At 41.3% G+C, this 20717-nt stretch overlaps 2 protein-coding genes across 2 annotated transcripts in view; one reads left to right on the plus strand and one right to left on the minus strand.

Moving 5' to 3' along the window:
- Positions 1-364: 364 nt before the first annotated feature.
- LOC309384733 (pleckstrin homology-like domain family A member 2) lies at positions 365-2860 on the plus strand. Its single transcript, XM_081938474.1, is given in 3 exon segments — positions 365-479; positions 482-990; positions 2443-2860. Coding segments are annotated over 2 exon segments (567 nt in total). The 5' UTR covers positions 365-379; the 3' UTR covers positions 949-990; positions 2443-2860.
- Positions 2861-5880: 3020 nt separating this feature from the next.
- SLC67A1 (solute carrier family 67 member 1) overlaps positions 5881-20717 on the minus strand; it is an 86154-nt gene continuing 71317 nt past the window's right edge. The window contains exons 8-10 of the mRNA XM_081942370.1: positions 20339-20440; positions 12826-12946; positions 5881-8525 (exon numbers count right to left, since the gene is read on the minus strand). Coding sequence (XP_081798496.1) covers positions 8338-8525; positions 12826-12946; positions 20339-20440 — 411 coding nt within the window. The 3' untranslated portion in view covers positions 5881-8337. The remainder of the gene's footprint in view (positions 8526-12825; positions 12947-20338; positions 20441-20717) is intronic.

Here is a 20717-nt window from a genome sequence, read left to right on the forward strand (position 1 = left end):
AAGGAAGCGACGACCAAAAAGTGCTTAGGAGTTTCGGGAAGGAAGGAAAGCCGCCGCAAAACTTCCTTTAATGGGGTGGGCAATCCGAAAGCGAGCGATGGGGGGTGGGATGCTTCAGAAACTTCGGTGCCGAGAAAGGAGCGGCAGGAAGCCGAAAAGACGCCGGATGAGACCGATCCAGCCGCGCCCCACTCCACGCAGTCTGAAGGCGGCGGGGCTGAGGGGGAGGCGGGGGGGGGGGTTGTAGTTCGTGGCTTGACAGGCGAGGGGGCGGCAGGAAGAAAACCCACCGGCATCCAAGCCGGCTCGATCCCGTCTCGCCCTGAAAGGCGGAGGCGGCAAGCACGGGGAGGGGCCTGGGCAGGCTCAGCGACCATAAATGGCGCCCATCCGGCTCTTCGCCCGCAAAGCAGCACGAGCAGCGGCGGCACCCGGGCACTGCAGAGCCGGCATCGTTGTCGCGTGGAGCGGCGGCGGCGGCGGGCAGCAGCGGGCAGCATGAAAGGACCGTCGGCGATGGGGCCGGCGTCGGAGGTGATCCGCGAGGGCGAGCTGGAGAAGCGCAGCGACAGCCTCTTCCAGCTGTGGAAGAAGAAGCAGGTGGTGCTGAGCAAGGAGAGCCTGAGCCTCTTCTCGCCCGAGGGGGGCGGCGGCGGCGGCGGCGGGGGTGGCGGCCGGGCCCGCGCCAAGGAGCTGCGCTTCGGCTCCATCCAGAAGGTGGACTGCGTGGAGCGCACCGGCAAGTACGTCTACTTCACCATCGTCACCACGGACCGCAAGGAGATCGACTTTCGGTGCCCGGGCGAGAGCTGCTGGAACGCCTCCATCACCATGGCGCTCATCGACTTCCAGAACAAGCGCGCCATCCAGGACTTCAAGAGCCGGCAGGAGGCCGTCGAGCAGGCGGCGGCGGGCAGTCGCGACCGGCGGTTGGCTCGGGCGCCCTGAGCCCCTCGCCCTGCCTGTCCCCCGCGGACCAGCCTAGCCGAGGTGAGCGATTGCCGCTGTTTTCACCACTAGTGTAGGTTGCACTTCTGATCCTCGGTCTCCACTTCTTTCTTCCTCTTCGTCCTTCACCTGAGAATGTTGAAGTGAAGCTTCTCCAACCATATGATTAAAATAAAGTTAGGCAATTCCTATTCTTTTTGAACTTTGGAAAAGCTATGCTCGTTTCCCTCTCTGCCGAGGCTTGCGTCTATTGTGGGAGCCGAGTCTCATAAGTATTTCTATTTAAAGACTGCGGAAGTTTGTTCTACATTTGTCTTGAGGTTAAGTCCAGATTTTTGAGAGCTGCATAAGGAGAATGTTAGGGAAGGAGGGGAAGTTTATAACAATAGTAACGAATTGACTAACTATAGCTGTACATACCCGAGATGCACAAGGCGTGAGACACAAAGGGTAATTCTGAGCGTGTTCCTAGCTAGAAAGCAGCTTGCCTCAAAAGAGTTCATTCATTGGAATGGAGACTGCAACATATTTGAGATTCAAGTGACAGGAACCGGAGGCAGCTGCAGAGGAAGAACAGTTTGAAATCTGCTGTGGTGCAGAATTTCTGTCAAAAGGAGCTGCTTGTTTTTGCTTCTCCGGAACTAGTGCCTGAGTCACTGAAGGAGCAGGGAAGAAATAGCCCAGCCTCTGTGTTCCTCGGAGGTTTGCTCTGCTTGATTGACAAGACCTGAAGCCAGGAGATACTGGCTTTCCCCGAATTTCTCTGCTGAATACTGCCTTGAATGTTGCTCAGAGAACTGATGGTATAGGCAAAATTGCCCCTTTTGTGCATTCAGTCAGTGCCTTTCAAATAGCAAATGTAATTCCAATATTTTTTTTTTATCTTTCTAAGGTTTATTTTAAAAATGCAAGAGGGAACATAATAGCCCTCTTTTTACAACCTTTCTGCATAGTGCTACATTTTTTGCACAATTATGCCTAGTCACTGGGAGACTTGAAATGATTCCAATAAGTTACTCTCCATTTGCTTATTGGAGACTTCAACGCAATTTCAGCAAGCAGCCTTAATCTCTGCTGGGTTCTGTGAAAGCTCTTAAGGCCAAACTTGGTATTGGTTGCTACTAAGGAAGTGTGTATAGTACTTACCTAGAAGTAAGTTTTATTGGGCTCAATAATGCTGACTATGATGAATATGTATTGTGTGATGTTGCAGTGCTTGGTTTTCAGATGCAGACCTTTACGATCTGTTCCTATTCATAGTTTGGAATAGGTTGCAGTGGAGCTAGTTAATGTATTCTTGAGTGAAAATAAATTTCTAAACACTTTAAAAGCCCAGTGCAATATATTGTGCTTGTCATCAGTTATTGTATTAGAAAACTCTATTGAGACACTAGATTTTTTTTTTAAAAGGTGTGTGTGTGGGGGGGAGAAGTACCTGCTGTTTTGCATTTTTCCTGTATCCCTAACAGTTTTCTTTTCTTTTTCTTGCAATAGATTATACATCTGGATAACAAATGCATTTGTCTTGGACTGAACCAGGACAGGATACCAATGAAGGAAAACAAAGGATGCTACTATACCTAGATTTTTTTTCCAGGTGTGATGAGATGACTAAGCAAAGAGGCCAAGCTTCTCCTTAGAGGCATTTACAAACCAAAGAACTTTTTTTTTAAAAAAAGAAAAAAGACTTAAGGCAAAGAATAAGGTTGTACGTCCAACATCCAACTTTGCATTAAAAAAAAGATTTTTTTTCTATTTATGAAATGCAAAGAACATGCAGCACCTGCAGGTGTGAAACCATTTAAATTATTTGTAATATCTATATTTGTATTTATTTTGATAAACATTTGTCTTAAATTGCTTTTAGCATTTGAATATGTCCATTCTAAATAAAATGCTTTTTTTTACTGTATTTCTGCTGTGTAATGCTCCCTTTATTAAGAGTGAAATCCTGTGTTCTACTGTAACCTACACTGAGTGCCTACAAAAAAAGTGCAAGTGATTAACTAATTTACTAATCCAAAAAGTTGATTCATTGTTTATTCTCTCAAAAAACTTTCTAGGTTTAAAAAATTTCAGAAGACTACCTGTGCCATGATCTATGTACAGAAAAATCCATTCATTATTTCTTCCCAATATTTTTAGTTCTACTTAGTCCAGCATGTATTAACATAAACATGCATTATATAGGTAATGCCTTGCAATTAGATTCTGCATACTTCACTTGAAAAAAGTTCCTTTTTTAAATCAAATCACATATCAGGAGCATATACAATGGACAGGCATTTTGAACTAAGGATTGTGTGCTCATCACCTATCTAGTTTATGAGTTGTAAAGAGATGCACAAAATTCTCCAACATACATTTTCAAGAAAGAAGTGAAAACATATAGCTTTGTCCTTCCCATCTTTTGCTATACTATTAAATTTGGCTTTGTTTGAGTGGCTCTATACATTTAATTTCCTTCCAAATTTGAATTATTAGTGTCCTTCCTAAATTCACTGGTTTTGAAATTAAACTATTTGAATAGCAACAGATCTCCCTATGGCATTGAGGAATGATACACCAGTATGTGGAGAAAGGCACTGTAGGTTCCAGAATAAAAGGATGCTTATTTCCCAGACATGTACTTGACTGCCTGATCCTTGAAGCATAAACATAAAATTAACCATGCTGGGTGAGGCTAGATATACCCAATACCTCTGAGGGAAGTGTGACTAGGTAAATATTTGTGCCATCTTTTGCATCCACTTAAAACAGGGGTGTCCAAACTTGGGAACTTTAAGACTTGTGGACTTCAACTCCCAGAATTCCCCAGCCAGCATGGCTGGCTGGGGAATTCTGGGAGTTGAAGTCCACAAGTCTTAAAGTTCCCAAGTTTGGACACCCCTGACTTAAAAGATCCACATACATTGTTATGTAAGAATTACCCCCATGGTAAAGACCATTTGAGTATTCAGTTAGCCATTTTTTTTTCATATTAAGTTTGGAGAAATGTGACAGTCTTCAACTTACAACCACAACTGAACCCAACATTTTTGCTACTGAGACAGTTGTTTAAATGGATTTTGCCCCACTTTACAACTTTTCTTGCCATAGTTGTTAAGCGAATCACTGCTGTTTAGTAATAGAGTTGTTCGGTCAATCTGGCTTCCCCATTGACTTTGCTTGTCAGAAGGTCGCAAATGGCGATCACGTAACCCAAGGACACTGCAACTGCCATAAATATGAGTCAGTTGCCAAACATCTGAATTTGGATCCCGTGACTATAGGGATGCTACAACAGTGTTAAGTGTGAAAAATGTTCATAAATCAGTGCTGTTGTAACTTTGAACTGTCACTAAATGATCTGTTGTAAGTCGAGGACTACCTGTGCATTTTATGAGAATTATTCAGGGGAAAATAATATTGGATATAGTGATCTTTTAGGAAGATTTATTTGTGGTTCATGTATTTGTCACATAGTTTTTTAAACCCAGACCCTTGATAAGGTTAAACTTATTAACCTTTTTTTTATAACTAACTTCATAGCTTGATCAGAATGCTTTGAACCTAGTTTTATTTGTATTATTTACTGGACTTACCTTGCTTGTTTGCTACCCATCCCAGAGGCTGTAGGTGACTGCATATAATGTTTGTGTGTGTGTACATGTGTATGTAAACAATACAATACAATACAATAGCAGAGTTGGAAGGGACCTTGGAGGTCTTCTAGTCCAACCCCCTGCCTGGGCAGGAAACCCTGTACCGTTTCAGTATATAAACACATTCTGAAAACCCCAAACACATAAATGTAAAAAAAGCAGAACACTCTTCTCTTACATAGTCTTCAACAGACCTAAGCAGGATGAGGCTGCACTGATTTCCACAAGGGAAGAGTTCCATAGAGTGGAGGCAGCTATTAAGTACACCTGCTTTTGTGGCTCCTTTAGGAAACAATCCTGTAGGGATGAGACCTGGATGGAGTTGACTTTTTCATAACCAAGGTGTGGAATGAACATGGAATCTGAACATGATAACTCGTGTCTTAAGTCCCAAGGGGAAACCAACTGGGAACTTCCTGAAGCAGCAGGGTCATCTCAGTGTATTAAGATGCGCACCTAACTGCCTGGACTGCTATATTCTGTACTTACTGTATCTTCCAAATGTTCTTCAAGATCACCCACGTTTTAGTAATCCAACCAGGAGATGACTAGAGCATGAGTGACGGTGAACACTGAGTCTGCCCAGAAACGATTGCAATCCTCTGAATGGGTGTAAAATGGAACCTTTACATCTACAAATCCAAAGCCATTCCATACGGGAGGGATTCAATTAGACTCCGTCTCTCTCTATCTAGTGTCCTGACAGCCTCCAGAACTGGATCAGCTCTGTCATTGCACTGCCCGTTTGGCCAGGGGAGAAGACGTATAAGTGCATACCATCACGCTTTGCTGATGAATAACTTCCCTCATGCAGAAGTTTAAGTCCAGAAGGATGCCCTGTTTGAATGGCACTGAAAAACATGAAGAGGACCAGAAAGATTGTGCTCCTCTGACCCTGATTTTCCAAAGGGGACCTTGACTGCCAAGAGTCCTCTAAGAACTTTGCAGCCATAGGACATCCATTTTCTCCACAACCTTTCTAAAACAAGAAACACTGAAGACAGATTTATAGACCATGCATAGTACTGCTGGTCTGAAGGAGGGTGTAATGCATGCACTCCTTGCTCAAGAAATCTTTGCTTGAGTTGACTGTAGATACCAGACCCTCAATATGTTGCATCAAATCCATTCAGATGGTCCAGGATTTAATGCAGTGGTGGGTTTCAATTTATTTTACTACCGGTTCGCTCGTGCACTCGTTCACGGGTGGGTGGATGGAGCCTCCCACCGCCTCCACTACTGGGCAAATCGGCAGAAACCCACCTCCGATTTAATGGCATGTACAATTTGTGGGCAGTCACGTAAGGTCACTGTTGTGTGAGCTGCACTGGCTCTCGTTAGGTGTTCCAATGCTGGTCATCACTTTTAAAACTCTTCATGGCATGGAGCCAGGTTACTTGTGGGACTACCTCATTCTAGCGGTTCCTGCTTGCCCCACCAGATCAGGCAGAGTGGGCAGGTTCCTGGTACCATCAATAAAAAAAGTGTCAGTTGGTGGGACTCTGGACATGTGGTTTCCTGTTAAGGTGCCTGCTGTCTGGAACAGTCTTCCTCCTGAAATATGGACAGTCCCTCTAATATTGGCCTTTCAGAAGTTTGTGAAGACTTTGCTCTTTCCCCAGGCTTTATATATGATTAGTGGTTTTGTGATTTTTAATGAGCTAAATAGTGGGGTTTTTTTTGGTGGGGAGGGGTTGTTTATCTTGCTTGCTACCCAGAGTTTCTTATATTAATGGTAGCCATATAAATTGGATTCATAAATAAATAAATGATTGTCATGGCAGCTCTGAAGTTCTGAGCCACGCCAGGCCTCTTGCTAAGAGAAGAAGGCTGAAGTCCTCCAATACTTCAAGCTGGAGGAACTCCGCTTCCCCCTCCCTCCCCGAACAATCAAGTTGAGTAGTCCTGGCAGGGACGGCGGAGTGCAAGAAGGAGAATGGCGCACGAGTGAGGCCAACTGGCTCTTCTTAACCCAGCCACACATCCAGCAGAGTTGCAAGGAGGCCTCATGACTTTCTAATTCATGCTCTCTTTGAACAGATCTTGCTTTCAAGTAGTGTTCAGATAACCTGTAACCACCAGCTGGCATTGTATTTGCCCAGAAGCAGTTTCTTCCTTTTCAAATGGTCCTCCAAGTTTAGCTCTGATTAGCAAGAGGAAGCATCAGCTTGTGTTATAGAGAGGCAATTTGAATACATACTTTGTAACATTCAGGCAAGGAGGGATAGGCCTGGGGTGAACTCAAGGCCTCTAATAATAGCATCTATGTTCACAAAGCCTTTTGAGGTTGAAAGTACTTTAAACATTTTTTTAAACATCCTTCCTTCAAACATGTAAGTAGGCCAGTATCTCTGCATGGCAGATGGTTGTAGAACGGAAAGGGGAATTTATAGAGACAACAGGAGGCCAGATTCCCATAACTTGCTAAGCCTTAATGTAATAAGTAAACCCATAAGGCCATAAGTTAGACTTATTTATCATGATTTCTTAAATCATGGCTTACAATTATGTGTAAACTCATTGCTTCACTCTAGTGAACTTTTAATTGTAACTTGGGTGAGACATGTACTCTACTTAATTAATCATGGAGCAAATAATGCTGAAATCAATATGTCTTTAAGCTTGTGTTACTTGACAATGTCTTATATTGTTAATTTTAGCATTATCTAATAGAAATTACCATTTGGGCTTCTATTACAATGTCACAATATAAGTTGTCTCTCATCAAATATCACTAGGAGCAAAAAAAAAAAAAAAGGATTATGCTGCAGAATACAGAAATATTTTCTAGCTAGGAAATAAAAGGCATGTAGCTCCATGTATCTGTGATTTCCTGTTTTTGTATTAAGATAGCCAGTCACATGCTACATGTTACATCTATTCTGTTATCTTGATGAGAACGTGCAATTGTGTGCACAAGTAAATCTTTCCTTTTCTTGGTACTTTCTCTAGCCAAAATTCAACTGTCTAAAATCTGTTATAACCATTGGAATAGTAGTTCACCATATTCCAAAGTACAGCCTTCTAAAGTTGTTATTTTTTTTTTTAAAAAAAGTATTTTCCAAGACATTTTAAACAATGGTTTGGCACTATTGCATTTTAAGTAGTGATTCTGGTATTATATAAGTTGTAAATAATAAAAATACAGTATTTGTAGGTAATCTTGCCCACAATGTCTCACCATGAGAAAGGTCATGGTTGAACCAGGATTCTGCAGGCACCACAGCTGCTTTTCTGTGGCGGCAAAATTCATAGAAGAAAACATAAATGAAAATGCCAGGAAAGGAAACAATGGTAGCCACAGCGATTTTTGGAGAGGAGAACAATGGCAGCCATAGCCATTTTTAGCTAGAAAAATGCTATAACCTTGTGACAAATGCATGTAAGGGCTGCAATGTGACAACATACCTGTCTGCTGCCTGGAACAAGGGATCTTTCTTGCTCTGACCACCAAGAATTGTAGAACACGTCTAGAAAAACACTGTTGTACTTTTGGATGGTTTCTTAGCTGCGCTTGGAAGCACCTCTGGCAACAGCAAATTAAGGGTTAAAATCTTAGTGGGCTTTTGCTGGGCCCAATACTAGTTTTCTTATCTTTGGAAATTCCTACCCAACAATTTATGCAAATATTCCTTTATGATGATATAAATTATTTCCTTTAAAATATAATATTAACAACCCCAAATGACTGAAAATAAGTTTTCCACGTGAGCCTTCTTTATGCCAACAACATACATGGAATTAGTCACTGAGTTTTCTCTTCTTTTTGAGGGATCTTCTTCTTCAAGAGATAAAAAAACAGAGATACATTCACCATTAGCTGTAAATAGCCAAAGGAGGAAACCCCAAATTGTCTATATAGAAATCCTCCTGTTGTTGGGCCAAATGTCCGTATCAGTGGAGTAACTGAAGCACTGATTCCAAGCATGGCACCTATGAGAAACAATGGAAAAATCAGACAGCATAGATCAAAATTCATGTTATGATCTGCTCTAGCTCCAATGGATTAAAAAGATCAGTGTCTGAAGAGTTAAATACATGCACCCTGAGTATAAATGGACTCTGTTCCTAGAACATGCTTGATCCATTCAGCCTCTCCTCTAGTCAACCAGTCCCAGACTAAGCACTTTGGAAACATAATATTTGCAAACCTTCCCGGAATTGTCTGGAATCCCAAAGACCCCATATGCCCAAAGTGTATTCTAGTTTTGTATACTACCCGGAGTAGTATACTCTGGATTGGTGGACAATAAATTTAAAATACACCAGTTTGGGTGCCATACCCCAAAAATTCTGGACAGCACCTGGGAAATATGGACTGACAAAATTTTCATCTGTCAATTACAAAAGGCCATACTCCTTTCATCTGCATATATACTATGTTCATACATTATCACATTCTAGGTTCTTGAGAAGAACATGATGTATATGAAGGCCAACACCAGCTAAAGAACTGGCAACTGTGATTTCACATTTTTGTTTATATAATTATCACAAAATGCAAAGACCTGCAGATAAAGGTAGAACAACTGTGGCAAAAGAAAACAGAAACTACCAACAGTATTAGGTGCCTTGGGTGCAATTCCAAAATAACTGTAACTCCACTTAAACACCATTGGCACTGACAAAATCAATCTATTGCAAAAGACAGCTTTACGTGGAACAACTTACATCCTGCAACGATACCTTTAGCACCATCAAACAACAACATCTGCCCACCCAGGTCCTTGGGAAGGACTTGATAGGTGGATTAAGATGCCAAATCCAATCTGACCATGCGAACAACAACAATAACAATGCCATCACTAGCCCTTTCCTACAGAGTGAGGCAGGAAATAGCAGATGAGGCTTGGCCATTATAGCCAATCAGTGTTTGGGATGTATGTTCTGTGCCATCAGATCTTGGCAGTAGGTTTTGTAAGAGAAAGGTCTATTTTCTCAGCCCCTGACCCTCCACCTCTTTTTCTCAGATGACCAGGCAAGCAATATGGGTCAACAGGTTGGCTTCCCACAACACAGTTCATTGTGGGAGCCAAATTACTGTTGTGCACTGGTTAAAATTAACCACTTGACAACCTGACCAGTTGACTCTTTTGATATTTCCCCAACACATTAATTGCTCCATTGGTTCCTTGACAGAATTCTGTGAACAAGACAATTCTAGTGCTGGCCCCATTTTGAGTTACATGATTGCAAAGAACATCTTGTGCAAAGGTGGCTAAATGTTGCTTTAATTTTGTGGGATTTTAAAACCCTGGATATCTTATAATAAAAAGATAGATAGATAGATAGATAGATAGATAGATAGATAGATGGATGGATGGATGGATGGATGGATGGATGGATGGATAGATAGATAAGATAGATAGATAGATAGATAGATAGATAGATAGATAGATAGATGATAGATAGATAGATAGATAGATAGATAGATAGATAGATAGATAGATAGATAGATAGATAGATAGACAGACAGACAGACAGACATCATGTGATTATGGTTTTACTTTCTGGTTTGTTATAATGGTTGGTGCCCCACATTTGGATATAACTCAGAATTATGAGTCACTTACTGAAAGCAAAAGTTTCATATTTCTTGTATCCAGAGTTAGAAAAGGAGAAATATATAGAAGACTAGGCTGCAGCTTCATCCCTGCATCTCCAGATCAGTGAACCTATGCTTTATATGTTAATTATGCATTATTATGCTGAGTTTCACTTGATTTGAGTATTGCCTATACAGATCTATTTGATGTACTTTTCTTATTATGTTTCTTAAATTATCTGGAAATTTTCTTAGCTGGGAGACTACCACCTGCTTGACAGTAAAACAAGAATGAAAATAATTGCACAGCAAGAGTTCAAGAGGACCAGTCATTTAATGGGATGCTTTCCACTGACGGGGAATGGCAAAGGGTGTGATAGAGGAAACCTGCGGGTAACTGAGGTAACGTGCAGTTCCACCCCTGGCCAAAAATGGGTGTTGAAGCTTTTTAAAATAATTGTGTTAGCTTGGGAGTCACTTGCACTGCAGTAATTGCTAGGTATGGATTTAGTAAAAAATAGCCTAAATGTTTAATATATTTTGTCCATTGGCACACGCTGAACCTAGTTTACTTTTTTGGGAAGGTCAGCACTTCTTTGCATGATAGAATTAATCATTTATTTTTAGAGCTGAAAGGATCGGAACTATGCTAGCTACAAGCTTATGTTCAAGGCTCTTCTGTGCTTTAGTTCAAACCCTCAAATTTAAATATAGCACAAATTCCAAACATGTTTTACCCGGTGACTTGTCATTCCCTATCTAATACCCCCAAGTACCAGCCACCTCCTGCTGTAAGGTTTGACACATATATCCATAACACATGGGGGATGAGCTGAGAACTCACAGACTTTTTTGGGGGCGGGGAGCAATATGTATGAGCATCCAGGCACACAGGCACTCTTTCTTCTATTCCTTTAAGTCCTGAAACCCTGTTTCTGGTGTACTCTGCTTCTAAGCCCTGTTCCTAGTTTTCTGCTGCTTTTAAGCTGACGTAAGCAGTCCTTCTCAGTTGTCAACTCATAATCATCTACGAAAATCAGACTCAGGATAAGCCGCTGAACTGGCTTCCTTATATGATTCAGGTTGCCTCTGGGCCAAGGAAGCAAGCTGAGCAGGCTCTGTCTCCCTGACAAAAGCTCTTTTGAGAAACAGTCTGGACCAGTTGCAGCTGCTGCTTTCAACTTCCCCAACACCCTCCAGTTCAAAAGGTTTGGCTAGAACCCAATAATGAGAGAGTGCAGAGAATGTCCAGGCCATAAATACTGTGACTAGCAATATCAAACTTAATTTCAGCTGTGTTTTTGTTAAAATTTGATTCAGAGAAGCGAGGCCCTTCCCGATATTTACTTAGATAATGAAGTTTAAATTCTTATTTAGTTTCTCTGGACAGTTTATCAACTAGAAAATTATTATAGACAATCATCATAAAAAATCATTGTTTCCTAGGGAACAGCTAGGGAGATTTTAAATGCTAGAATCCCAGGCCGCAGCCCACTACCGGGCCTTGAGCCCTTCAGAACTGGGCCATGGAAGAGGTATGCAAGTCAGTGAACGTGCATTCCCACTTGCGCAACCAGTGGGCAAACACATGCAAATGCGCTCCATTTGCACAAGTAGTAGGCGCACACACTTGCTGCTCTCACAAATGCAGCTATGTTCGCATACCCGCTTGTCCGCTCCTTGCGGGGAATCATCAGAGGTGGTATTCAGCAGGTTCTGACCAGTTCTGCAGAACTGGTAGCGGAAATTTTGAGTAGTTCGGAAAACCGGTAAATACCACCTCTGACTGGCCTCGCCCCCATCTATTCTCTGCCTCCTGAGTCCCAGCTGATTGGGAGGAAATGGGGATTTTGCAGTAACCTTCCCCTGCCACACCCATCAAGCCACGGTCACAGAACTGGTAGTAAACATTTTTGAATCCCACCACTGGGAATCCTCCCCCCTCCCCAGCTGGTCTGCAAAGCTGGAACATTTGGGCAACTTTGGGGGCTAGAATGTTGTTCTTGGGTATCGGCTAGGGATTCCTTGGAGAGGAAGCATCTAAGACATCAAAACCTTTTGAGAATTAACCTTTCCATGTGTGGCCCATATACATGATTAGTGCCATCACCATCCCACATATAATCTCAATGGCTGTTCTGAAGGACTTCTGATTGGAGCTACCAGTTGAGAAAAGAGCGTGTAGGTTGGGGAGTTGCTTGGCTGTGTAATGGGGTGGAGTGGGATGGGATCTGTCTTGAAGTACAGATAGGGTCACATATCATCCAAAGTCATCCAGGCATAAAAAAAGCTATGCAGAAAGAACATTCTCTAGGAAATTAATCTCAGGAAATGCTGCATGATTTTACTTCTTCGTTAACAACTGGGTCATTAAGTAATATGGGTCACTGGCTTCCTTGCAGGCATTTTTGGTAACTCCAGCTCTTTTGATTCTAACTAGTTTTCACCGGCTTGGCAGATATGCAATTCCAGTAAGATGATCCTTTTTTTCTGTGTCCAATTATGTGAGAGCTGCAGAGACTTTGGAACTTGGCATTGCTTCCTGCAGAGCTCTAAAAGTTTCCTAGGCAGAGAGAGCATGATGTACCAGACTGTTGCCAATGCTCATTTTTGGAAAGCAGTGGACCAAAACCAAGTAACACATCCAAAAGGAAACATTAATCAGAAAGAGAAAAGAGTGAGCCTTACCTGTGTCAGAAACAGGGACTGACTTGGTCAGGATGATATCGGTAATGACACCGACAACACTGAAGGAAAACACCATGGGGGGCACAATGAGGCAATAATGAAAGACATTGGTCATCAGGACCTGTGAGAAAGAAGGGTAAGGTAAAGGTAAAGGCTCCCCTCGCACATATGTGCTAGTTGTTCCTAACTGTAGGGGGCGGTGCTCATCTCTGGTTCAAAGCCCGAGAGCCAGTGCTGTCTGAAGACGTCTCTGTGGTCATGTGGCCGGCATGTCTAAATGCCAAAGATGCATGCAACTCTGTTACTTTCCCACCAAAGGTGGTTCCTATTTTTCTACTTGCATTTTTACATGCTTTCGAACTTCTAGGTTGGCAGAAGCTGGGACAAGTAACGGAGCTCACTCCATTACACGGCACCAGGGATTCGAACTGCCGACCTTTCTGATAGACAAGCTCAGTGTCTTAGCCACTGAGCCATCAGGTCCCAAAAGAAGAGTAGCAGGTCACAATATTCAGGAAGATCTTCTTACCAACTTTTTAGGTTCCACAAATGATTTCAAATCTACCTGTCCCAAAATGTATTGGTGTACAGGAACTACAGGTAGTCCTTGACTTACCAGTTCATTTAGTGATTGCTCACAACAGCACTGAAAAAACGTATGACCATTTTTCACACTTATGACCATTGCAGCATCCCCGTGGTCATGCGATCCAAATTCACATGACACTTGGCAACCGACTCATATTTATGACGGTGGAAGTTTCCCGGGCTCACATAATCCCCCTTTTGCCACCTTCTGACAAATAAAGTCAATGGGGAAGCTAGTTTCACTTATCAACTATGTAGCTAACTTAACACCTGCACTGATTCACTTAACAACTGTAGCAAGAAAAGTCATAAAATGGAGCAAAAGTCACTTAACAAATGTCTCAGCAACAGAAATGTTGGGCTCAGTTGTGGTTGTAAGTCAAGGACTACCCATGCTGGTTCCGTTCCATTTGCACAAATGACTTGGGATGGATGTGGGCGATGGGTTTCCCCAAAGAGCAGAATGCCGATTGCTCAGGAGAAGTTGTGAAATAAATTCATAAATTGTGAAATAAAGTGACACCTATCAGGTCCTGATGATCTGGAATGAATGGGTGCGGATGCTTTTAAAAAGCTTAGTTGACATTTGTTTAGGCTGTTATTATTAGATCTTCATTGCAGGGCACATCTATATAGCCCTGTTAGTGGCAGGATATAACTGAACTGTTTGATGTTTGTGTCTTCATCCCAAGCGACTCTGGGACAGCCTAGCATCATCTGGTGGCGCAATTCACTTTTTCTGCTTCTTGAACCACCATCACAGGAGCAGAATGGCTCACTGGGACAATATCTGGCAGCCAACAACTTGCAAATAAACAGAACTGGAACTAGTATCCATGTCTTAAAGTCCCCCGTCACAGTTCTGAGGATTAGTAAGTATCATAGACAATATTGGACCATTCAAAACTACTGACTTAATAATTACTTTCATAGATGAAGGCTGCTGATGTTAGCAGGTGAACCGATACTGTCAAATTTTAATGGGGAAGATGCCTATAGCATCTCCTCCCTCCACTATTATATAACAATATAGGCAAAAATTACTCCCTCTCTTATATTCACATAGTCTCAGCCGAAGTGCCATCTGATTTGACAGAGTTCTTGGAATAGTCACATAGTGTGGCTGAAATCCTTATAACATGCTGGCTTGATTATTACTAATACTTGTATTCCTCTTCCTTCCAGCAGATCAGTTCCACTGCTAACTCTTTGTTCTGATTTAATTAGGATTCTTCTAGTTTAAATGCACAATGGACAGTTGATGAGCAGATTAAGACTATTCCTAATGGAAAAGAATTGTTAGTACTTGAAGGTCCCTGCCAAGAGTTTGTAATCTAGAAGATAAATTGCAGCAGAATATTCATTTCTCCAGTCTCCTAGGAGTCAAAGATTGCCATATATAATGGGAACCTTTTAACCATCCAGGAAGTTTCTACTTTCAATTATCCATAGAGTGACTCATCATCTAAGATAACTGATTCCCTGGGAATTAGGACACTATGGAGCCCTGAGACATTTTCCATGACTGATTCAATCATTTACCTTCAAAGTTTTCTGTATCAGCCTGCACTAGTGCGTACACTGTATGTGAGAAAAATATTCTCCTAATATGGTGTTAGCTCAGGAAAGCAAGCAGTATATTTAGGCATTTTCTTGGTTCTTCTCCAAAATCCTTTCTCAGAATTGTCTTGGGGCTAAACTTTGCAACATGATACTTCCCTAATATGATATTCACAGCAATATCAGCATAGATTATTAACATTAAATCATGATTCCCCAAATACATGAAAGGCGGGACATGGAATTTAGGATTTGGGGAACCAGTTTGGCTTGCTCACTTGTAAGTGACTTAATTGAACTTCAATGAGCTAAAATGTCTCTCAGTTATGCAGATCAGTTTGCAATGCAATATACAGCACGACAAGGGCAATCTTTTTGTACTACACTACTGTAGTATAGATGATGCTTAAAATCTTGATTCCACATAAATATGGACTCTAGATTTTGGAATGTTTCTAGGATTTCTTCAGTTTGGGGAGATGTTCAATGGTAGACACCCCAGTTTGTGTGCACAAAGTCATTAATTCAATCCTTGACTTTCTGAGTTCTGATGATCAAGTAGGAATTGATGGGAAAGATTTGTCTGTAGAAAGTTATTGGTTTAATCCCTTCAAATAATGTCCTAGAACTTGCTTTCTTTTCATTTTTTGTCACTTTTCACAAAATTCTTCAATACCGTAACAAGTCACTTTTGTAAATCCAACATAGGGATGTTATCCAGGTTGAACTTTTTGTTTGTATAGCCCTTTCAAGTATTAAAATATCAGCTGGTTTCATTTGTATATCCAGTGTAACAACTTTTCTCATATTATTGTAGACTGTCATTTTTAAAACCACTTTCAGATCAGTCTCGTCCAGCAAAACTTGTTCCTTTTCCATAACATCTTTTAAACACAACCTGTCTATAATGGCAGACACTTTTAAAATTAACTTGTGGGTTCATTGTTCACAAACACCCCTCAATATGTCCAATGTTGAAGTATCGTCTCTGTTCTATATTAGTAACTCAAATTCTTCTCCTTTAATTGTAATCTTTAATTCCTTGTGGTTCCTTCTAGTGTCCAACCTTCAATCTCATCCTATTATGTTTTTCTTTAAAGAATTCAAAACAGCAGCATTCCCTTATTTCAAATTCATCTGGACTCTTAAGTCAGTTTGTACTTTTCCAAAATTAACCTTCTAATCACCTTTTGCTGTTTATTTTTTTAAAGTTTTTTTTAATCCCTTAAACTTATATTTAAGGTTTCTTTCACAAAGAATTCAACGAGATTCATCTGGTACTGTAAAACTTGTTCCAAAGGCTCTTAATACCTGAAAAACAGTTAATAGGTGATTTAAAAAAGAAGTATGCAAACTCAGTATCATAATAGCAATAGCTATTATAGACTTATATACCACTTCATAGTGCTTTACAGCCCTCTCTAAGCAGTTTACAGAGTCAGCATTTCGCCCCCAACAATCTGGGTCCTCAAAGGTGCTGACCATGGTTTGGACATGGTTTCCCTCATCTCCCAGAATTATAAACAAAGTCTGATGTTAATGATGATAAGAATATGGCTGATTGATCACACAAATAAGAATCAAGGATCATGAGGGGATGTAGCCAAAATCACCAGGGCTTTTTTTAAGACTCCAAGAAGCCTTGGGGTTGCTGGCAAAATGTTCATATGAGCTTTCCATCCCGGCCATTTTTTCTCTATTTTAAAAAATTCTTTGAAGTCAGTGGTCCAATAAGTGAGAGTATCTTGGGCTTCTTGATTGTACTATTTGAACAAAAAAGTATTTGATCCTAGAAAAAGCTTGGGAAAATACAGATAAGGAGCTAAAAAGCAAATGGCTGTTCTTTGCCCTTACATCAATAGGGTCCACTGGCTATGCCAAAAAGAGAGAGAAAAAGTCAAGATGACAGCCACAACAGTGTGATCAAAACCCCACCCATTTTTATGGGTGAATTGAATATGAGATTCACGTTAAAATAAGTGAAGCTTTGCTTGTGCCATTGAAGTTGACATACTCAATTTCTTGCTTTGTCTGCCCAGTCCCAATCTGCTGCCTTGTCTTCTCTTCAGCACTGTATGAATGCTTTGTAAATAAATATATTGTTCAAATTTCCTGGAAATGAAGTAATGCTCTGCCTCCAGTCTTCCTTTTCTTTGTATTTACAATATACGTGGTTCAAGATCTTGGAGTGGTGAGAAAAATCCAATATCAGCCCACTAAGCTCAAAGAGAATGCTTAATGTTTTCATTTCACACAAAGGCATATTCTCTAGCACTAAAGCACTCCCCAAAATAAATTTGAATGTTGCTTTTTTAATATTCATGAAAACGTAGTCGACAATTTAAAACATTCTCAGTTTAGGAGACTTTTGCATGATTATTCTGTCAGACTAGTTCCTAGGGATGTGATACTTGGGGCCAATCAGAAGCAGTCAGACTACAGACATACATGGTGCATAAGTGCACCAGCGTGCCTACCGTCCCTGTCCTACTGTCTCCATTTATCCATACCCATTTAGTGTATTCATATCTATGCTTATACTTATACCTGTTATCTTTTACATGTTTGACAAACTAAATAAAATAAACATCTAGTATCCCTGAAACCATTGCCAATTTTAGCTGGGTCGGTGAGGAGCATCACTGAAGGATCACACAACTTTGCCCCTGGTCTACTCTAACTAGTAACAGTTCTTTAAGTTTTCAAGTGGAAAATTCTTCCTGTTGACTGTCACCTAAGAATGAAATGGAAGTGTGAGCCTCAATTTTCTGTAGCTATTCTATTACTGGGCTGTGCTTCCGCTCCAAGACCATCGTTTATTTCCAAGATGCCTCCTATGAAAAGTGATCAGGCTGAACTCTGTCTGGCCCCAGCTTGAGATCTGGGGCATCTTGTTTACTGCTCTCCATTTCACCTCATTCCCCCCCTCCCTTCATCTGTTACCTAAACTTTTACAGGGCTCTTTTTCAGCACAGCTGGCCTCAGTTAATTTCAGCCCTGCATATTTTGGAGGCCACTGAGGGGAAGTGATTCTACGGGGGCGGATGAGGGAAGTGTATCCCGAGATCTTTGTTAAATGTCTTCCATATATAAATCTTTTTTTATCAGCCAACTTTATCAGCTGCACACTTTGTTCAGGCATGGATGTTCCTGGGGATCCGTTCAAGTTGTATTGAGATCTCTTTTGCCTTCAAAGGCAAAGAAAGAGATACTTTCTTATTGGATGCTTAAGCTCAGAGCTTTCAAAAAATTGTATTTGCAAAGAGGACAACAGCCTCCCTTTTCTGTCAGTAGTCATTATGGGAAGCTATTTCTGGTCCCTTTTGTTCTGTAGGGGGAACGAGGCAGACAGGAACTGAGGCAAGGCAGGTTGAAGCTAACACAACCTTTATTATAGTATAACACTGTAAAAAATCAGTCTTGAGTCCGTTTTTTCCTGGTGGCCAGTTTGAGGTGGCTAATCTCTTCTTGCTCATCCGAGAAGTCTTCTTCGTTGTCTTCTTCGTGGTGGACAGCATGACCCCTGCTGGCATGGGTGGCCGGGGGCAGAAATCTCTGAATTTCTGCGGTGGATTTGTCTGACATTTCATATGCAATGGCTTCATCCACAGCTGCCTGAAGGCTCAGCTCTTTTCGTGCCAGCAAGCATCACTGAAGTCTGAGGTCTTTGATACCACAGACTCGCTATTCTAACAGGGCATCATCCAGCACAAGAAAGTCACAGTGTAGGGCCGCTGTTCTGAGGGAAGCCATGTAGTCTCTCACAGATTCCCCTTCTCTCTGGGTCCTCTGCCTAAACGCATAACATCTGGCTATGCGCGAGGGAGTTGGAGAGTAATGATTTTTAAGTTTCTCCAAAAGAGTCTCCCAAGGCATCGAATGGATGGATTGAGGGGCTGCTAAAGCCCTGGCTGTTCCAAACATCTCTTGGCCACATGCACTGAGAAAATATTGTCCTTTACGGCCACTGGACAAACAGGTGAAGTCATTTGCCTCCAGGAAGCACTCGAACACCTCGAGGTAGGCATCCCATATTTCAGTGGCCGGGCTGAATGCCGTGAATGCCGGTAGATTAGCCATCCTTAGAAGGACGGAACTTGAGGAATTAGCCTTGGAGCGACTTCTCGTCGCCTGTGACTTGAGGCAGCTCTTATTAGTGACTTTGCTTTTCCTTTACCTCAGTCCTGATCCCACCTTCGTCGCCAGTGTTCTGTAGGGAGAATGAGGCAGACGAACTGAAGGAAGGCAGTTGAAGCTAACATAATCTTTATTCACAGTATAACACGGCAAAATGTAAGGCAAACCTCGACCCGGCAAACAGCGACATTTGACAGCTGTCAGCCCTTTTTATACTAGAGCTGTCAGATGCTGAACCAATAGAATGGCTGCATTCTCCCGCCAGCCGGCTGCTCACGTCTCAACCAATCAGGGGCCGGCAATGATAGTCAATGGCATCGTAACCTCGAGGACTTAACACCTTTCTTTTAAGGTTTGTGTGGTCCATTTCCCAGAGTAAGCTTTTTCTCCAAGAGGCATCTAAAGATAGCTGCTGGGTGTGTATGTGGCTGTGTGTCTCAATGTACAAGTGGTTCTCGACTTACGACCACAATTGAGCCCAACATTTATGTTGCTGAGAAAGATATTTGTTAAATAAGTTTTGCCCCATTTTACAACATTTCTTGCCCCAGTTATTAAGTGAATCACTGCAATTATTAAATTAGTAACACAGTTGTTGAGGGAATTTGGCTTCCCCATTGACTTTGTTTGTCAGAAGGTCATAAAAGGTGAACACATGACCGCCGGACACTGAAGCCATCCTAAATATGAGTCAGTTGTCAAAAATTTAAATTTGATCATGTGACCATGGAGATACTGCAACGTTCATGTGAAAAAAAATGATGTCACTTTTTCAGTGCCATCGTAACTTTGAATGGTCACTAAATGAACTGTTTTAAGTCAAGGACTACCTGTACTTCTTACTATACTTTACTTTGTTCTCTGAATTGAAGTTGATTTTGCTGACATTTTAATATCATGCTGTGATCAGCACTGGTGTTATTGTTAAAATTTAAGAACTCGTGTTAATAGAAACTCTTGGTCCTAAGTTAGCCTGATGATTTTAGCCTTAATTTTAAATATATATTCCCAAGTGATGAGCCATTTCGGCCAGATGGCATTTTAATTTTTGGAAAACAGTATATATGTTCATTATTTGGGTGATTATTGTTGTCCATATGAATGGATTTTCAGATATAATTTTTGTTTACTTCACATTTCTTTCCTGAGATTCCATTGCATAATCTGCAGTGGACATTATTCCAGCATTTTGTAATCCAAAGCAGTACAAAATTTTGTTGAATCTTACCATAGCAATGCCAACGCCACATAAAACAATAACACTCAGCATAAGCAAAGACCGCTCAGTATACCGACTGGTTAATCTTCCAATTATTAGGCCCTGGACAATCTGGGGGTGGGAGAGAAAGAGAGAGAGAGAGAAAAGAAACTCCAGATAAATCAAGCTCTCTGAAATTTCTAGATTAAGTACAGGCTCATATTAAACAATAGTTTCTGCAGAGTATCCAGATCCAAAATTATATTATATCTAGGAGATATTCAATTGACTGAATAACATGCTTTCAGCGTTATATGTTCCTGTCTTCTATCATTTGGATCACCAACAAAGAAGACAGAGATAATTAATGTTCCTGCCAGGATTTTCTGTGAAACACACCATGTTTCCT

This window comes from Natrix helvetica (genome assembly GCF_964273705.1).
Source record: "Natrix helvetica genome assembly, chromosome: 1".
NCBI lineage: Eukaryota > Metazoa > Chordata > Lepidosauria > Squamata > Natricidae > Natrix > Natrix helvetica.